This window comes from Protopterus annectens, chromosome 17.part0 (genome assembly GCF_019279795.1).
Source record: "Protopterus annectens isolate FY-2018-M chromosome 17.part0, PAN1.0, whole genome shotgun sequence".
NCBI classification, from domain to species: domain Eukaryota; kingdom Metazoa; phylum Chordata; order Ceratodontiformes; family Protopteridae; genus Protopterus; species Protopterus annectens.
The window spans coordinates 635,293,466-635,314,204 of NC_056751.1; the positions used below are offsets into that span (position 1 = coordinate 635,293,466).

The window sequence follows — 20,739 nt, forward strand, 5'->3', positions numbered from 1 at the left end:
ATGTAAGTTTAGAGACAAAAATCAGATTTAATGCCTACTTTAAAAAAAATCTGAAGGAAAAAGACAATGCAGCTTGGAACTCATTTTCTTTATATGAACAGAAAAATGAGGATGTGAATACATACCATGAATTATTCCTTGAACAAAATAGACATTATTCAAAAGCTGAGTAAAATATGTGGAGTGAAATCTAACATTGTGCATGCAAAGGATAAGCTGTAATTTTGGACTTGATGACAGAAAGGAATATTGAATTAAATGCTGCTAGGGAAGTTTTGAACTTTCGATAACCAAATATCTGTTCTAAACAGCAGATATTTATTGAAGTACTTGGAAAAACAAAATACGCTTGTGTAGAAAATAAGTGACTTTAAGATACATTGTTTAAGGAACTTATAAGGAAAATAACTCATTTTAAGATCAACTGTTTAAGGAACTTCAATGGAAAACAAATCACTTTAAGATACATTATTTAAGAAGCAAGTATAGTGATTATAGACAAATTCTCTGTCGTCTTCTGGGTGAACTGCCTAAACAATGATCAAGCAGAAGTTTTATTAACTGAACAAATGTATGTTAGTGAAGACAATGAAGAAAATCAGGAAGAAGAAGAATTTACTCTGACAAAAGTATAACAAAGGTAATAGAGATTTATGGAGAAAAGCTCCGCTCTTTCTAACTAAAGTGGGAGAGGAGCACCCCTGTATTATGTCGTTCAAGATATATATATTAATAAGACATAAGAACTGAAAACAGATCACAAAATAATGGAAGAGGATACAGAAGGTAATATGAACAGAAGCAGTGAAACAAACACCATGCAACTAGAGAATTAATTAATGGAAAAGAAGAAACAGAACTAGCAAGGGACCAGCCAACAACATGAATATATTATCACTTAATGTTATTAATCTTCAGACATTTCTTAAATAGTAGGGCACTGTAGATTTGTCACGAAAACAGAATGAAGATATTTGCCTTTTACAAGATATATGGTCCATGTTCACCCACCCCCCTTCCCATCGATTGAAAATACAACACAGGACACCCACATTCAATCTGCCCAGCTATACACCTTATTAGGACAGAATTTTTCTCTCAGCAAAACCTGTGCAGCACTACAATGCATTCTGTACCAATCCAACTATGCAGATGAAAACCATAGCCCTTATGCTATGTTTCTGGCATTTCCACCTTGCAGACACTTGTGATGACATACTCACAGTCTGGAATCACATGCTGTGAGTTTATATGTTTTATATTATCTCTCATTTCCTGCTGTGTCCTGTAGAACAATGTGCAGATACTTGCACATCACTGGATTTTGGAAGACAATGATGTTATGAGAGGTGAAGTTCAGAGGATAGGTGCACACTGCTACTTCATCATAGAAGGTATATGTGATGCCCATGCACTGGCTCAACAATCAAGGAGCCTCAATCCTCACCACTAACACTAGTGGGGGGTGTCCATATAGGGAAAGGATAATAAATACACACACCGTAAAGTACAATTTCCCTTAAGAGCACACAGAGATCACCAGTCAGTCTGGGGTTGGTTTCTCCCCTTCTCTCCAGGTTTCCAATAAGACTCCCCACTGGCACAGCTATACGGTCCATATCTCAACCTAGTGGGCAAGCTAAAACCTCCAGAACCCCTTCTGTCCAACCAGTGCTTTGTGTCCCTGCCAAAGTAGCTGGCACACAGACACTTTAAGATGAGAGTTTATACAACCACACAGACACTCCTGGGGAAGGCTGGCACAGGTTCTCCAGGTGTGCCTCTTTTCTGCCCAGTCTAAAAGGTAGTAACAGCTGCCACCACCCACTAATATCAGTTACTCAAAGGCCCTTCTGAATGGGTGTCCAATTATTACTGTGCAATACTATTATCCAAATGGTAAATGTGACTGAACAGTCAAGGCTTATTAGAGTAACTTGGTGCAGTATCACTACATACATGCAATGTACTTTAACTCTACATAAAAGAGCCACAGTTGAAAGGTTTGAAAATATTTAATAACACATAATAAAATCACAGGACAATACTTTTTACTACAGACTGCTAGTCAAGAGTTCAGAGATCACAGAGAAATACTTAAAATAGTACCGTAGAAAAGTTCTGACATCAACACAGAAAAACACTTAGTCTAATCTTCCTAATTACTAGCTATTTCTAAGAGAAAACACATTTCTAAATAACTTACATAAAGCTACAGGCAGTGCTGAGTTGGATGTTCTCAAGACAAAATGCTCAGAGCTCTCTGATTCTCTGTCTTTAAATTGATAACACAGAGCTGCTTCACATGACATCATTCTTCACACTTCTCTGGTGTTCCCAGGCTAACAGAAACTACATTTACATTCTTTACACCTGGTCAGAAACCAGAGCAATAAAGGACATGTATACATTAAATTCTAGCCATTAACTCTGGTTTTAAAACAATAGGCAGGTTGCCTCCCTCTAGACATATTGGCTCCGGATTTTGACATCAAATACAGTCATAAAATGCTTGACTTAGCTTTCTTACAGCAGAGTGCACGGTTGTTACATTTTTGCAGTTCAAGATCCAATGCAGTCTTTTCACATTTAAGAGAACAAGCCTGCGGCTTACATTAATATTTACAAATAACAGAGTTATCTACAAAATTCTATCTGGCTAGGCTGGCAGCCTTCACCTATCTTCACAGTATACATTAGGACACACCATCTGAGGTGCAAGATTTTATCTCTAACATACTTTCCAAGGTACTACCAGTAATGAGCAGTATAATGTGCTTGTTTGATGCCATCCATCTGGTGCAGTGCCCCCTTACTCTCAGGCAGCAGCTAATCGATCAGTATTTGCACCTTTTATTCTTCTCTAGAACTGCCGAATCTTGGCAAAGCTTGTTGCACAGACTGTGCACCACATCAAGCACACTGCATCTCATTCGCCATGCCTTTCAAGCCACATCACTGTCATGTGCCAGTACTGAAAGCACTAGCGAGCAGGCTACTTTTCCTGTTATTTTCTAAGTAATGCATGGTGTCAGCATGACTATGCACAGTGATACCTCTACAAGGTGACATGAGTTGGGTTAGATAGCTGGAATAATTGTGCTTGATAGTCCTGAGTATTTTCAAATTGCTGTTTTCAGTCACCTGTTGCTTTTCTACCAGTTTAATGGAGAAACCAGTATCAGTTATATTTCCAGTAAGCTTTGTGGCCCACTGCACTGCCTGTGGGGTGCATCTCCATGTGAACATGTTGCCAGACTGATATAGCTAGCTGTTATGTATCATTTTGAATTTGACACATACCTGGTTATGGGTACCAACTGTCCGTTGCTTCATTCTGCTTGCAGTATTTTAGTGCTGACTTTCTCTGTTGTCCAGTACTTATGATGTTCATCAGATGTGTCTCCAACTGGTGTTTTCTCCTCTCTCATCAGTCATTAACTTGAGCTATCACTGCATCCACTAGTCCCTCTATCAGATACTAAGGCAGAGAACAGGATCTGCACTCCCATAACTGATCATGCACTTTTTTTCAGCTCTGTACAAATTGCTTTATGACCTTATATATCACTGGCCATAAATGTACTTTGAACCAACAAGAAAGACAGCAGAAGCTGAGTCTATGTATAATCATGTGCCTTTTGCCACTCTTTCCAAAAGATGAACTGTAAAACCAGCAGACCTTTGTTATAAGATTCATAGTCATAGGCTATAACTCCCTCTGTCTCAGTTTTAAATCTACACTTACATGACTCTAGCATCTTGGTGATTTTTTTCTGCTGTGGCTCTGTATCATTATTTTTGCACAGCCTGTCACTGCATCCTTGGCTGCTCATATCTTTACATGATTCTGTGCCTTATCACTTGTTTAATTTCAGTCTCCTCCTCTATTGCTGTATCCCACATTGTATACTTTTATTAGCATCACTTCTTCTCTATAGGACCACAAGAATATTGATGATTTGTAAACAGTTAAGAAATTGCCACTGGTTGGTATATACCTTAAACCTCAAATATACCACTATGTATATATAATCTTATCTGTACCAGCATAATCAACTGCCTTTCTGCTGGGTCACCTTTCTGGTTCTCACATGGCTCTTAATTTTTGTTTGAATGATATTTCTGCTTGAAGCAAATGTGAAGTGAGACATAGGTTAGGATTCATAGATTATTTCATTGCACTTTGGAAATGTGTGCTGGAAGCATCCATGCATAGGATGTGGGTGATTCAGAGGCACAGACAACATGGCCATGAAATGGCAAAAATAGCATGGTATGCAGTGCATAGTAATGAGTGCACAATGGCATGGAAATGAGGAAATCTATGCAAATTACCCACTTGGAATATGAAAATGAAGGAACACAGAATGGCAGATGATTTCAGGAATATAAAAAACAGATATGTTGCATGCTGGTGCAGACTTATCTTGAATATCGTGATTTATGGTGTGAATCAGGAGTTATGTCAGAAGTGGCAGCAGAAGCAGCATGTGTTGTGAGTTCCATCAGAGCTAATGCCTGCAATATTACGCATAGTGACATCACACAACATTTGAGAAGATATAGACAGTACTTGACACACTAGCAACTCACAGACCACCAGATTGTGGATCATATATAAGTGGACAGGGATACTGTAAAGGACCTAGCTGATCAACATCATACAAGGGGAATTAAGGTGGATGAACAATATGGTTATTCCTGTGGATACAAAGGTATATGCAGTATTAGCCATCACAGCCAGAGGATGTTTCAGAATTGTACAGGGGACAGATGAGGGAATTTGCTGGCACACACCTCATGAACCTTAGACCAGTTCTACAGACTACAGCATGAATAGGAGCATATATGGCTTCCTGGGACAATGGAGAAGAGAATCACTGCCATGCAGGTCTTTTATGAAATAGACCATTTCCTGGAGGAGCTGGGAGTCATTGATTTTGTGGATGTTGCTATCAAGACCTCATCTGGTCTGGAAGGCCTGTGATACATTAATGCTAAGGAGTTACACTCATTGCACTAACAGGTGCTCTGTAATTCCCAAGACATTTTTTAAGTGTGTTTGTGCACCACCTAGGCAGTTCACATGATTCACACATTTGGTACATGTGCAACCTTTACCAAAGGTTCCTGCAAGGGGACTTTTGACAGGCTGGTTGTGCACTAGACTACTGGGTGATGACCTTGATACACATCATCCAGACCATGTAGTAAATATTCTATAACACAGCTCATACAGAAACATGAAACATAGTGGAGCATGTATTCTGACTTGTGAATGGATGTTTCTATATACTGTAGGAAGGATACTGTAGTACAGTACAGATATATACTGCAAAATGTTTGCTGTGTTTTTTTATGATGCACAATATGGCGTTGTGCACACAAATGGAGTAGCAGGTGAGCATCATAGCAGAGTCTGACATACCAGTCATATCTGCAACAGACGGTCATGGTGGAGAGTCAAGGGATGAACACACAGCAACAGTACCACAGCCAAGGTAGATGCAGGTTCAACACTTTGCAGTTCTGGTATGGTCTGCAATTATTGTACATGACACTGACAACACAGAATAAAATGATGCATGCAGTATCACATCTAGGTTTATGGAAGTAGTTCATGAACTGGCCATGGTTTGCATCAGACATCACTATAGACACACAGGTTAGGAGTGGGCAGGGCACCCTCATCATCACTTGTGCAGATGGCTGGAGGGAGCAGATACAGTGAGAGATAACTACAACACTCTAATATAGGTGAATACTGTTGCTGCCTAATCTAGAGGATGTGGTGAATCAGAAATCACATGCTGCAGGGATGTGGTTTAGCTGCCATGACTTCACCACTGGTGGTATCCACTGTGTTGGCTTGTGGTTTTGGTGCTCAATGTGGTCTGTGGCAGGGAAGGGGTAGAATTATGGTACTGTGTGCATGTGCTCTGATGGCTCATATCATGTGTTGACCATGATGAGCATCACTGCTAATGATCTGGACAATGTCCATGCCTGGGATGTCAGGCTGTGTGCCCACAGGCAACATGGAAGGGGTAGAACCACTGAACTGTGTGTGTGGTGTGTGTATGTGTGTGTGTGTGTGTGTGTGTGTGTGTGTGTGTGTGTGTGTGTGTGTGTGTGTGTATAGCCTGGTGAGATGTCCCAGGTGATGAGTCAAAGGAGCATCATTTTCCATAATCAGAACAGCAACCCCAACACGTACTGATAAGCTCTATGCCTCAGGCGACAGTGATACTCTCTCTACAATGGTCTACCTAGTCTGGCTAAACAAATGATGACAAGCTACCTCAAATCTGGTCCCTCCTGCCACCACAGACTGCACTGCAGACCATATGACTGTTGCAAAGTATCTCATGGAAGAACCTATGACAGCAAAATTTGCCACTAGTGACCTCATTAGCATTGCATGTTCCTTGTCACTTTACTCCATATCACTGTGTAGTTGGTGCATGTCATCTGGAAAGCCACAGATCACAATGACCATCTCCACAATACTGTGGGTAGCAGTCATCTCTGCCTGGATTATTGAACTGCACATCTGTTGGTTAATGCTGGGTATCATAGCTTTCTCATGGACAGTCCTGGAGTCATAGTGGCACTGGACCCCCCCAACATCTATTAACTATGGTTGGCATATACACCATGGAGGCCATGCATATTTCAAATGTTGCCTGGGCTGGGAATAAAGGTGGAACCCATGAAGGACTCGTAGGCACAGTATGTATGTGTGCCCAGCCTGTACCTCCACAGTGGCCTCTGTAATGGTGGATGTGGATGACTCCCTACCCCTGTTGTTTTGTAGACAGTGTCATTGTGTCATCAGATGGAGCCACTTGCATATTGTCATCATTACACAAAAGTACTGTGTTTATTTCAGCACTATATTGTCCTGTTATGCTGGACCCTCCACCAGTGGAGCCCATGAAATTATGAACATACATGACATCATTGTTAGCCCACATACATACTGCCTTTAGAGCTCCCTGTAGCATGCATACTGCTACACATTAAAATGTAGTTATAGCATATGTTGATAGGCATACGTTGTCATGCAAGTTGTTTCAGTTGCAAACCAGAGGTGACTGGAAGAACAGACATGCCAGTATGCATTGGACAGGCCATCCCTTAAAACATGCAATGCGGGTTGCACTGTAATGAACCTTAGTAACATGGTGTTTTCCATTCTGACACTCAGGTGGTTGGTTCCAGTCCAAATCTTGCATTGAAGCTACTTACAGGTATGGGGGGGGGGCTACTTCCCCTCATGGCCCTCACTTAGAGTTGATGCCAAAAACTCCACAGCCTGAGTGGGTCACTTCAGTATTAGGTGTTCTGTCCCCTCTGTTGGACCTGTTTGAAATGATGCAACATGTTGTTTTGTTTGCCTGGAGTATCATATCAGTAACCATTCATTACACCTGTATAGACACCATTTAGGACCAAACACAGCATTCACATCCTGCACTAGTCACCACAGCATCTACTCCCAGTAATGCTTATTTGTAGCACCTTTTCTGAGGAGCATAGATCTCAACCTCTTATCAAAAAAATCTGGGCAAAGCCAAAAATAATAATCGGACAAAGCCCCCAAAACAGAAGCAAATTTTAAATATTGATTGCTCTTACAAACTTAGAAAGTTTCTAGAGTAAAAGGTTGTGTGTTAGCATGCATTTTCTGAAGTCTGAAATAGAAATGCCTGACATTACTTAGTGAATTCAGCCCTCACTGATTTGCCACATAAATCTAGAAAAACAAATTTTATGAGGAACAGACCAAAAATATGATGCAAAAATCTGGACTTTTGTGAAAATCTGGACAGTTGAGAAGTGTGCTGAGGAGGCACATGCCTTGGGTGTGAAGGGCCTACAGTAGTACTTCACTTTCTTGGCTACTTACCTTTTTAAGATGTTGCCTCCCTCATTTGGCCTTGCCAGTGTCTATATGCCTGTGGGTAAGCATATCAGTGAATGGGTGTGTATAGTATGCTGTGGTATGTACATAACTATGGCCCCAGTCTTCTGTTTTTATGCATCTGGTTATCAGCTACAGTTAATGCTATGCAGAGGCTATTTCCCCATTTACATACTGCAACATGGGGCCCTAGAGCCCCATATCCCTTATAGCATGTCCTTCCCAAAGTTTCCAGTGTTCACAGTTTGAATCATCTATGTCGGCAGATGGTACAGTGCCAAGCCAGTGTCATGGGTTCACAGTTACACATATATCACAGCATCTGCCTCACTCTCACTGCCATCTACAACAGGTTTAGTTTTTGTTGCTGATGAACATCATCAAGCAAGACTTCTTTCTTAACTCAGAGAAACCTCACTTCTTCATTAGATCTACTGACATTCCTCTGTTTCCAAGTTTTATGGGTGTAAGTATGCAGTAATTGTGGTGATTATGCTATTGAAACCAATTAGTGCCACAGTCTCTGAATCACGACTAATGCACACTGCATTATATACATATGCCCATATTAGCCACACATATAAGTTGAACATGATGAATATAGTATGTGTACCATCCATATGGCATGTGTACATCTACATCATTACAATGTAGGACCACACCCATATCTGAGCACAATGGTGTAGCACTACATTGCATAATATGTGATCCACAAACATATATCCATCCACAAGACTACCATTTTGCTCATTGAGTGGACCTGATTTAGTGACCATTGCTACTTCAGGCAGTGAAGAGTACAGGCTTCAGCTTGATGTGCCAAGGAGAGCAGGATTTCCCTGTTCTTCCTGCACAGGAACTTCAAGGAGTGCTCTATGGATTATTATAATGGCCAGTTATGCAATGTGGATACCTGTTATGAGCTGGCAAGAACTGTGAAGGATGCCACTGACACCACCCCTTCTGGACAGCAGTACCAGCAGAGGTCCAGTGACTTGAAGTGGCATCACCTTAACCACCATCATTAATAGGAGGCTGAATGTTCAGGATTGGAAGCTAGAAATGTACTATAAACAATTTCAGTATTATCGTCTTCTGCTTTTTTACCTGTTGTGCATGTAAGTAATTTGTTTCCAATCAGTGAAGGAGCATCAGCTGAACATGGCTTGTGCTGTGAAAGATTGGAGTACCTCTTGCAGCCATGGATTATATGTGATAATTATGCCAGTACACTGTCATCTGTGACTGTGATTGCAGCATGTATATGTGATCATTTTTTTATCATTGTTTCACCATTTTACAGATGTCTGTAGGTCCAGTTGTGAAGGAGGAGCAGTTATGGTTGCAGTCACCTTTGTCTACACCAGCTTCTACCGCTGGTGCTGGTTCATCTGTGACCATCAGATCTTCATTTCAGTAGGAGAAAGAGGTTCCTCTTAATGAAGGTGACCTGGAGACATAAGTGGTGCCTTTAATTTCTGCTTGTCAGGAGGGAGGTGGACACTCCTTTCCTAAAAGTGGATTGGAGAGATCTCCAATTGTCTCCCAGCATTAGGTATACAGACTAGTGGCTTCTTAGATGTTCTATCAACTGGATTCCCACCTTAGCAATGTGGTGCAGCTTCTGGACCAACTAGTGAATTTGCTTGGCTGGCAGCTCCACCAACCTGGCTGCCAAGGGAGCAACTGGCCTATAAGGTTAGCCAGCCAGGTGAATAATGCCTAGTTTGTTGTCCTCTAGACTGGTATGGTATCCAGTCATGCCAGGACCACACCCTACATCCATCTTAGTGTTTCTCCTCCCTTATTCATTGTTCGTTGTCCAGCCCTTCCTATCACTACCAGTCCACCCTCCGTATGCATGTGACCATCCACTATCATCCCCATCTTTTGTGTTCTGCTGTCCCTGTTTGTGTTCTAAACTTGCTTGTATGTCACTATTAGCCACGCTTCTCCATATATCCCATCTACATGTATTTCTTATTTGCCTTACCAGCTACCCTTTCTCTTACAAAGCGGTATCCCCCCCAAAAATATTTCCCTACCTTCCCACATAGCTTTTATATCTTATGGTTACCCTTGTGTTTTTCTCTCTGCTTGTCGTTCTCCCATTTCTTCCTTTCCTATTTATCTCATTTCCTTTCACTTATTTGATGAATACGTCTGTGGCTTTGCAGTGCACATTCACTTTGAAGTATTTGTTGGCTACCATGCTGCCTGACTTGTGCGTGATGGTACTGCATGCTGCCTTGTGATGCTACATTGCACAAATATGCATGCATTACTTAGCCATGGTTCTGTGGCCTGCCAGTGACATCCATCAAGTCAGTCACTCCCAATACTCTAGCACTGCTCCTGCATTAGAGTGGCCCAGCATTTTTTATTCTATTATTGCTACTCCTCTCTTTACATATGCTGTCCTTTGCTGGGAATGCTGGCACTATGCAATGCCTAATCAATGTCTGACTAGGTGTTCACAGAGTGATCTCCTTGAAAATTAGCCTTGTGGGGCCACACAGCTTGTCTCTATATCCCTGCAATAGCCAATGAACTCTGTTGATCATTTTTTTTTCTGAGAATCTCTTAGAAGGTAGATACTAACAAAGCTCTAAATTAATGCATGCAGTATTAATATCTATTCAGTCTGCTTGTCATTTGAAAAGATATTTCTTAGTGTAGGTGGTTACTGGTGAGTATGGTCCATAATTTCTTACATATTACTTTGGATGGAGGCCTGGGAATGCTATCAGGTTGTGTATAAAATTTAAATTTCTAGCTGTGGTCCTGTCTTTTAGTGCCATCATTTAGCTGAGTGTGATAGTACAATCTAAGAAAACAGTAAGCAATCATTCCATTTACCCCTGGAAACAATTGTAGATGTTTTGTTGCAATTTCTAACCAGTGCTTTATTATAATCTATCTATACTGTGTTGGGGGTTTCGCATAATGGTTAAGGTCTGATTCTAACCTTTGAAGGGAAATTGGCTAAACTTAAGATGATTTGCAAGGACAGTTAGCCTAGTACTTGCCTGTATGATGACCTGTATTTTGATTGGTTTTCATGAGTTCTGTTTCATGTTGTCTGCATAGCTTATGTCACAATATGTCCTAGAATGAGCCATACTTGACATAGTAGACCTACCCATTCAAAAAAGCATTCCTAAACAAATACATTTACTGTTTCCTATAGATACTTTTTATACCTCATGAAATGCAGAATGTTTGACAGAGACTATGTATCTGTTAATTGCTTGAATCAAGAGATCAGATAAAAATAAGGTTAGAGAGGAAAAGTAATCTATGCTGGCAAAATAAGAAAGAGTTATGAGCCTGTTGCAGAACAACTTCTGAATCACAAACCTATGAACTTAACATTATTTAACAATCTGATGAATTTATTTTCTAATGTTTTTCAGCTACTCACCTACAGCTGATATCTATAAAACAGCTGTGCATTTGTGATTTATCTGTTCTGATGACTATCTTTTACTTTTCAGCATGGAAATAATTTTTAGACCATACTGAGAACACTTTCAGACTCCTTTATCAGTCATTTTACATGAATGAAAGAAGGATTTATTAAAAAAATCTTTAACAGTTTTTAAAATATATCAGCTAATGTTCTATGTTTGTTAATATGTGTTTTAATTTTCATAAATAGTGGTATTTAAGACCATCGACTTAATCTACTCCCTCATCAGCTCAGAACACTGCTTGTTTGGCCTGCCACATCATATATCACCTGAAATCTGTAACGGTGAAAATCATAGCTCCGAGACTTGTGGAGCAAAAGGTGTTGAAAATAACATTTATCAGTTTTTTTTTTTTTTTTTTTGTGGAAAGCTTAATTTCCCACCACAGTCAGGTTGATTTGAAATTTTTTAAAACTCTTTCACCATAAATTAAATTACTTGCAAAATAAAATGTATTCAGTTCTTGTTAAACATTGCCTCCATGCTGCCTGCTTTCTGTATGCCAGATATATCCATACCACTGAGCTACAATGAGCAACTCTCACAATGACAACTTCCTGTTTATTCAGCCAAGTGTTGCTGTTTCTGCAGTGTTAGTGTTGGCTTTCTCAGGCTGGCACACACAAGATATACTATACACTTTTACTCATCTGCAGACAGTAAGCTGTCACACTTGGTTCTTAAAAGATTAATGCCTTTTTACAGTACCAGGCTTTGAGGCTAAACCTGAATTTTAAACACCAACAGGCTATAAATATTAAGGGGGTTTGTATATCTCTCATTTATCTGGACATACTTCAAATAGTTTGGTGCAGTCTAGCTGAGTGTGAATGAAAATAATTTCTCGAACAAGAGTAATACATCTTTTTAAGCACCGTGCCTTCTTATTGAGACATATGCTTGCTACATTTAGATAACTTTTTTTCATCTATAAATGTTTCTTTTCTTCAATTTCATGAGTAACATGCTGAAACATTATAAATAATATGCTAAGATAAATTATTTTAGTTTACTTTCTCCATAAAATAACACAAACACACAAATATTATGGAGTAATGCTGAATTTCACAAACACAGACTTATTACTTGAAAAATATAGATAATTATGTACTTGAAAACATAATTTGGACTTTTTTATGACCCTTATCATATTGCTTTTGATAAGGTCTCTGATCACACTCTGTAGTCATTTGTAATTCCTGCATATTGTTGTCAGTTAAATGAATGTGCTAATTAAGAGAGCTGGAAGATAGCTATCTTTCAGAATATTTTTTCAGCCATGTCGCCTACTGACATCTGCTATCTAGAGCACCCTTCCCAGCAGTCCAGTGGCTCCTTTTCTATGCAAGAGCTCATTGTGAAGGGGGATTCAGTCCCCTCTCACATTGTGAGGTAAGGATTCTGACTTACTAATTAAGTCCTCATTTGGCATGTGGCATGCAGGGGCCTCAATGGCAGAAACCCCCAACCCTACCCACATAGGAAGCCTTTCCCCTTCAAACTGTCAACTAATCCCTGTAGCATTTCCCCTACTCTCCACTAGTTTTTTGTTGCAGAATGACATAGAAGACCCCACCCCTAAGAGAGTTATGCTGAAGCTACTCATTGTCCCCCAACACACACAAACACACTAGGTTTGTTCTTTGCCCAGGTGCTAATGTTCCACAGGGAAACACAGGTGTAGTTTATACCCCAGTCTCCAAAAGCAATTGTTCTAAGTTTGCTTGCCTGAACTACATTTATTTATTGACATTTGATAACTGAGAAAGTCTGACAGGGTATAAGCCCATTTTCTGTGAAGGCACAGGGAGAAAAGCTCCAAATTATTACAAAACATTTTCAGAACAATAATTTTACAATCTTCAAAAATAAAATTAAAAGCAAACCAAAAATTGATACATTGATATTTTTATGCAAATCCTGTATATTAGTTAGCCCTTTATTGTCTGAAGCATCCCATCTATCATTCATTTTGCTGCTTATTTTTCTTTTAAAGTAAATATATATTTGCACAATAATCCATGACTGGGTTTGGGTAATGCTTGGTTTACCAATGGCTGGTGTGGTTTTATCACAGGGTGAAGTCCAAGAGATCAAACAAAAATGTTAGACATATGTAAAGAAGCATTACCTGCACCTGGAAGTAGATTCTTGCCATTGTATAATGTCGGTATTAAAAATAATAATAAATTACTTAGTTTTTGAAAAAAAAGTATTGTATTTTGGAACTTATTTTCCAGTGAAGCTTTTGTTCGGTGTCTTGAACAGCTGTGAGCATCTTTTTAATAAGTTATACACATGCATATGGGTGTGCAGTACTCTTTTTTTTCCCCTAATGTGTTTTACTTGCACAAAGCTTTAACTTTGCTGTCACGTAACACAGGTTTAGACAAAGTAGAATGTTAAGCCACAAGGCAAGTTATAGTGTTTGTGCTTCAATTTTTTTAAGTAAATAAATTCTGTTACATGGCTAGTGTATCCACAGACCTAGCTTAGTGACAAATAGGAAGTAGCAGGCTGTTGGCAGCTGAAGTGATTTGTTTACAGTTACTCTTTCTTGCTCATCTGGCCTTTTTTTTCTTGCTCACCATTTAACTTTAACAGATGTAGGGACACAGAGAAAGTTATACTGTTCGTGCATCATGTGGGTCTGCTGAATGCATGACTAAATTGCATCAGAAAAAAACATTCCTTCCATTTGCAAAGTAGATTTATTTGTGTTCATTGAAGGAAGTATGTTTTAATGGTCGGTTCAGTATAAATTTCTTTTATGTTTGCAACTCTGCAATTACAGAGTACCGTACACTTGCATTTTGTAAATGGAATGTTTGATTTGCAACAGCCATACTTTTTGCTGTGTCCCGTCAGACTGCACATTTTTGAATAATTAGCTTTCATCATATACTAAGTGCCATCACCTGTCTCACAGTAAGATATGCATCTCACCTACTGGATGACTTGATGAGTCTGCTTAAACAATTTTGAGTTCTTTAACACTCTCATGATTCTGACGTGATCACCATGAACACAACATTTCATGTGTAGGTATGTCAGGTTAGTCTACATTGCAGTCTGCCATAAATGGTATGGGTTTCATTACATTGTTTGTCAAGAATACCTGATATATTACATTATTTTTCTAAGGCCCTCTGATACAGGGATGGGAGAAGAGACAATCTTCCTAACTAGTTTTAATTTTACCTGTGCAGCTTTTATCATCCAGACTGAGTTGAAGTCCTTTAGGACATAGGCAGACAAAACTCCCAATCGTGTTGTGACAGATGTGTTGGCAATCATTTTCTCCTGAGGCACATTCATTAACATCTGGAATATGAACAAAGAGCAGGGTTGAAAACATCTTGAGGAAATCCTAGGCCATCAACAGAACTCACAAAGGGGACCCCGGGGATAAGAAATGCCTTAGCAATGTATACCAATCCCAGATCAAAGGAAAAGAGTGAAATGAGGGAATAAATAACTTTCAGACAAGAAAGATAAAAAAAATACATGCAACCTGTCACTTAAAAGGGTTTAAATCATTTATACATGAGGAAACATCTTTTAGAATGTATGTTAAGGATGCTTGCAGACTTCAGTGATTTTTAAAGCACATAGGTTCTGTACTATTCAACCCTGAGATTTCAGCATAAAAAGGCCACCAATATCAAATTTGCATATGAATTTTCTGCTGTAAATTAAAAATGCAATAAATAAGTATACAGCAATTAGCTGACTGTGATACAGCAAATGCATAATATTTATGTTATATGATATCTTAAGGAGACCCTTTCAATAAATAATATATCCATGTGTATTTACATATACAAACATACATACACACATATATATGCATTTTATTTATACACTGACAGATGCAGCATATAGTACCTCATTACATTATACAGATGTTTGTTATAGTTTACTATAATTTATTAAGGTCGATCCAGTATAAAAATAGCATGCCATTTTTGAAATTTTCCAGTAAGCATTCAGTTGTTAAAGTAGAAATGTTTGACACTGTAGGCTGGATTCATAAGGAATATCAGAAAGCATACTTTATGTGTATGTTTAGTGAGAACTTTCTGAGTGAAAAGATAGCACAAGTACTATGGAAGGACTTTTCTTGAATTCAGAAACTGTATACAATATGTACACATAATGTACACTTTATGGTAACTGTTATATATTTGGGCGTGTATGTTTTTCTTTGACAGTAAAACCAACATGTCACTGTAGGCTCACACATCCATCGCCTAGCAAGTGGAAGATGAACATTTGCACCAAGCCTTATATAGTTGGCTTCCCTTTTTTGATAGTGCAACTGAAGAAGAAAATTCAGGCATCACTTATTTCTAGATCTAAGAAAAGCTTCTGGTTGTTTCTTAATAGTGTTAGCTCTGCTGTTTACATTGTTTTAAAACTTACATTTTTTATTTCCTTTGCTAAAGATAATTTCTTGTTAACAAAAGAAAAACGGCAAAGATTTGCATTTGAATTCATATCCCTCTCTGTAATTTAACTGTCCAACTTTTGGAATGTAATACCATTTTTTGCAATGATTTTAAAACAAAACAGGACACTACTGATTAACTGTCAGATTCAAGCTAAGCATGTTTCACATTTTGTAACATGCTTAACAGACTCAGTATCTGTGCTGAGCTTTGACTAAAGATGAAAGAGGTTCACCTGTACATCTGATGACCTAAAATAAAAAACAGATGAGGGAAGTCAATATGGCTGTTCAGCGAAAATTAGTAAATACGAGAGGCAGACTTATTTCTGTTTCAGAAGGTAAAATTGACCCCGCATTATAGGAATGATTCCTTGCAGATGCCAGGAAGCACCTAGTACAAAAGTAAATGATGAGTTGTACAGCTGTACTATGTCACTACACATTCGATAGTCCCTAAAAGAATAAAACTAAAATATCTTTCCTTGTGACACCAACCTATCTGATTCCTTTCAGAGAGGGGCCATAGATGAGTAGCCTCAGAGTTTATGATGCCATTGTGGTAATCTGCAGAGTGATTCAGGATGTTTCGTTGATGACAAGGCCTAAAGATGAAGGAGGGATGAATGTGTAAATAGAATGTTGAAACAAAAATATGTGGGTATTTCTGAATACTTGTGTCAACTATTTCTGTAGAGATAATGAGGAAAACGTATGTAGGACTTTCTTTTACATTTTGCATCTTTAATGTTGTAGCAGGGTGGTGTCATGTTAAATTCAGATCAGGGTCATTTGTAAGGATATCACTTGAAACCATGCATTTTTGTTTAGTAAGTGCTGCATGTGGTACAATGTCTAAATAACATTTTCTTATTTCTGCAAATACCCAGAGGTTAATGTTGCCAAAAGTATTCTGCAACACACACACACACACACACACACACACACACACACACACACACACACACACACACACACACACACATATATATATATATATATATATATCCACATGCATGCACAGGAGTACAAATATGCATGAATGGTAACAGATAAGTAATGTGCAAGATTGCTTGCAGTGGTAAATATCTGACTTGTGCTTTACATCAAAGAGCAGTAACTGAAAGGCAATTAATTAATATTTGTTTAATGAGAAAGTCTGACTGGACAGTGGTACTCATTTTCAGTGGAGGCACAGGGAGAAAAGCTTCACAGGTATAATTACAATGAGAAAATGCACATGACACCAGACTTACAATATAATATATAAAAACAAATTATTAAGTCAGAAATCAAATTACAAATATATAGGTCATAATATGAGTACAGCACAATATATAGAAATAATATTATTAAGGCAGAGAACAGGTTGTTATGTTATATAAGAAATACAGGTTCGTTAACTTGCAGGAGAATGTTATGTTATTTGGATACAGAGTATTGGAATTAAACACTCCTTTCAGCAGAGGCCATGGAGAAAAACTTCAAATGAATAAATTGTTATTGAGACATTCATATGCATATTAAGTAAAACCGCAGTTATAGAGATGCACAGAAAACAAATATCAGAAATGTACAATAGGTTTATCATGTTAAGCTTAAGCAAGAGGAAGTTACTATGTATTTAAGAATCAGATTTTGGATTCAAGAAGTAGGTCTATTATAATTAGAGACAGTTAAAGAAGGACACATGGAAGTGAGAGGTAGGTAAGACAGTGTGACTATTATGGATGAAAGGAGAGAGCAGAAAAAAGGAGAGGCCTGTTACAATATTTGATACTTCTCAAGGAGATAAGCAGGGAAAGGATAAGACATGGGTAATTTAGAGGCATAAGGATATTAGCCTGGTGTGCTGTAAGAGCAGAGTCAAGAGTTTGATAGGAATTCTTTTAACAGTGACTTAAATGAATGAATGTGACATATCAACCTGATTGATGAATGGACTGAGTTCCAGGTTTTGGCTGCATAGTTAGAACACTGTCTAATTATTTTTTGAGGTTTGTAAATAACAAGTAGATTTTTATTGGTAGATCAAAGGGGATGATTGCAGAGGTACTGGTGAACAGTACAAATAGGGCAGAAGGACAGATTATATATTATTTTATGACTTAAAGACAAGCTGACTGTAACTAAAATGATGAGGTAGTTCTAGAAACTAGTTTAATGTTTTAAGTACAGATCAGTGATGTGTTTGATAGGATTTATTGTAACATTGTTACAGCTTGTATTTTAGAGAGACCCTGAAGATTTATCAGGATGGGAGAACCATAAAGAACTGAGGCCAATAGATGCAGAGTTGCTGGAGTTACTTTGGTGACACTAAGAAGGAATTTCTTTGCTGAATACAGCATCGATAGTTCTTGCTGATTTTTTTATACTGTTCTATATGTGTCCATTATCACCACTATTAGCTTTGCAGGGGGAAGCGACATCAATTTCAATATTATTTAAGGAAGACATTTTTAAATTACTTTCATGGGTATATGATTTGGGGAGAATCGAAGCAGTTTTTTTTTTTTTTTTTTGCTTAAGCAAAGTTGGTTGTTATGGAGCTGGCATTCTACGGAGTCAATATTGTCTTGTGTTGTCATTTATGCTACTCCAGTTATTGTTTTTTCAACTATTTGAATGTACATGAGGTTATAATATACATGTCCACACTATCACTTTAATGGCAGATAACATGGTACTTTTTAGCTTTTTGCCAGAACATGCAGGTTAACACATGATTCTCCTAGAGATTATGTTTCTTCCCAGCTGCTAGGCCTATACAACTAAGTTCCATCTTTACAGCTTTTAAACTAAGGTATTATTCCATTTGCTACAAGGTTCAATGAGCAACCAAGAAGTCTTTTTGAATAGTACCCTCCCTCCAACTTCGGAAACTTAGTCATTTTAAAGATATGAATAGATGTCATAACAAGAAAACAAAAAGTAGGAAAAAAGAAAGGACATTAACCAGTCATCTTGAAGGTAACAGAGAGGTAATGCTATGAAAGTTTTGAGGCTGAGGCATCCTGGATCATAGTAAGATTTGGAAGGAATTGTATTATATCAGTTAAACTGCATGTTTGTAAAATGAGACATTCAAAATTGTACCTTCCATAGCATACTACCTGTAGAGCATACTCACAGGGAAATACTTTTCTTCAACAGTTTCAAGGGAGGTTCCAAAACAATTGCCCTGGAGTATACGTCAGAGCATGCAAATGTGTTTAGCCAGCAATATTTGCTGGTTATGTTATCTATGTCAGGCTACACTATCAGTTTAGCCAAATATGTACCTTTTATTCATAACAACATGACAGTTCAGCAGAAATAATGCTTCTACTTCAGCATCTCAAACCCACCTGACTATAGCCTAGAAATTGCAATGTATTACAAGGTGTGTGCATTCTTAAAGAGGCAACACCATACAGTAGTCTTAAAATGGAATGGCTGTTTTACATATACATCGTTTATACAAACATTCTTGAAGTTGTATTGTACTTATCATCATATCTCTTTCCTTTTAGAGAAAAATCTAATTTTTGAAATTACAAAGTATGATGGTAGACAACTGATGCAATGCACATTTAACACTTTGGACTAATCTTGCAAAATCAGTTATGACATATGAACAATGTAATTATTTACAAAACATTAAGTGCCCCAATAACTCTATTACAGCTCGGGAAAATCTCTGGGATACAAATCGCATGAACACTCTTCATTACTTGAAGACTAATTTGACCTGCAATTGGAAAAGGATTAAGAAGCTGCAGAAGAAAAAGTCTGAGATATACTTTGCTAAGAAGTATTAGACCTATTACAGTCAGCAGACAAAACAAAGTCAACAGGATGAAGAAGAGGAACAGTCACACTCGGTTGTGCTGGTTGGGCAGCACACAGCCAGTTACTGCAAAATCTTGAGTTGGAACTTCTACTCTCATTTCAAATGTTTAGTTGAAAAGCTCTTTTATCAGTGTAGATTTGTTGGACATTGATCTAATTATTCTTGTCTCAGACTGGTTTGAATGGTTCTCTGTAATACTTCGTTCAGATAGACACTCATCAGGAACCAAATGGATAAGCTGTCTAGTTTACTGAAATATAGCACCATCTTCAGTTTACTTCATGTAGGAAAGTGATTCAGTAATTTGCTGCACTGCCACACCCGTTGTGTTTCACTTTTTCTCTTTCTCTAACATTAAGTGGGAAGCTTGACTTGGTTATAGGCAGGTAGTTGGTGTGTAAAATGATGTTGATCATAAAATGCTTTGTATGAAGCTTTTGGCCTTTTGGTCATTTTGTTTAACTGTGTTATATGTAAGACTTTTATGCCTAAATGTTGATGTTATAAGTGGTATATCAGTTCATGTTTGCCTTCCAAGAATTACCTGTGAAGGGATTACTCCAGTGGCAGAAGGTGGCATAGCACGATATGCCATGAGACCTCTGAGAGTACATATATCTCGGAGTATATATTGTCTTAGTACTTTTGTCTTTTTGAGCTACTCTCTCATCTTTACTATTTGAATGCAGATAGTGAGGACATGATGTAGCATGCGTGAAATTATAGCTGTAACCTCATCTATAAGTATACCACACCATGAAAACATAGTCTTGAATCTGGTTATTAATTGTTGGCTAGTTGTGGTTGATACACTGTCAAAAATGTTTTAGGTCCATTGACTTGGCCATCCGTTTCATACATGTTGGATAACATCTTGCAATGCTGGCTCATTTAAGCTTCTGTACTTCTTTAGTAGTTACATGTCTTGCCGTTAGCATGCTTTGCACATTGGTCTTAATGTTTTCTTCAGTATTTGTCAAGGGTTGGTCACATATAGGATTTTGAGACAACACATCTGCAATAACTAGTTGTTTTTCAGGCACATTTACTG

General features: G+C 38.1%; 1 protein-coding gene across 1 annotated transcript in view; it reads right to left on the minus strand.

Moving 5' to 3' along the window:
- Positions 1 to 20,739, minus strand: part of VWCE (von Willebrand factor C and EGF domains) — a 2,001,707-nt gene that overhangs the window by 626,392 nt on the left and 1,354,576 nt on the right. Inside the window, exon 11 of the mRNA XM_044059709.1 lies at positions 14,605 to 14,727. Within this exon, the coding sequence (XP_043915644.1) occupies positions 14,605 to 14,727 (123 nt within the window). The remainder of the gene's footprint in view (positions 1 to 14,604; positions 14,728 to 20,739) is intronic.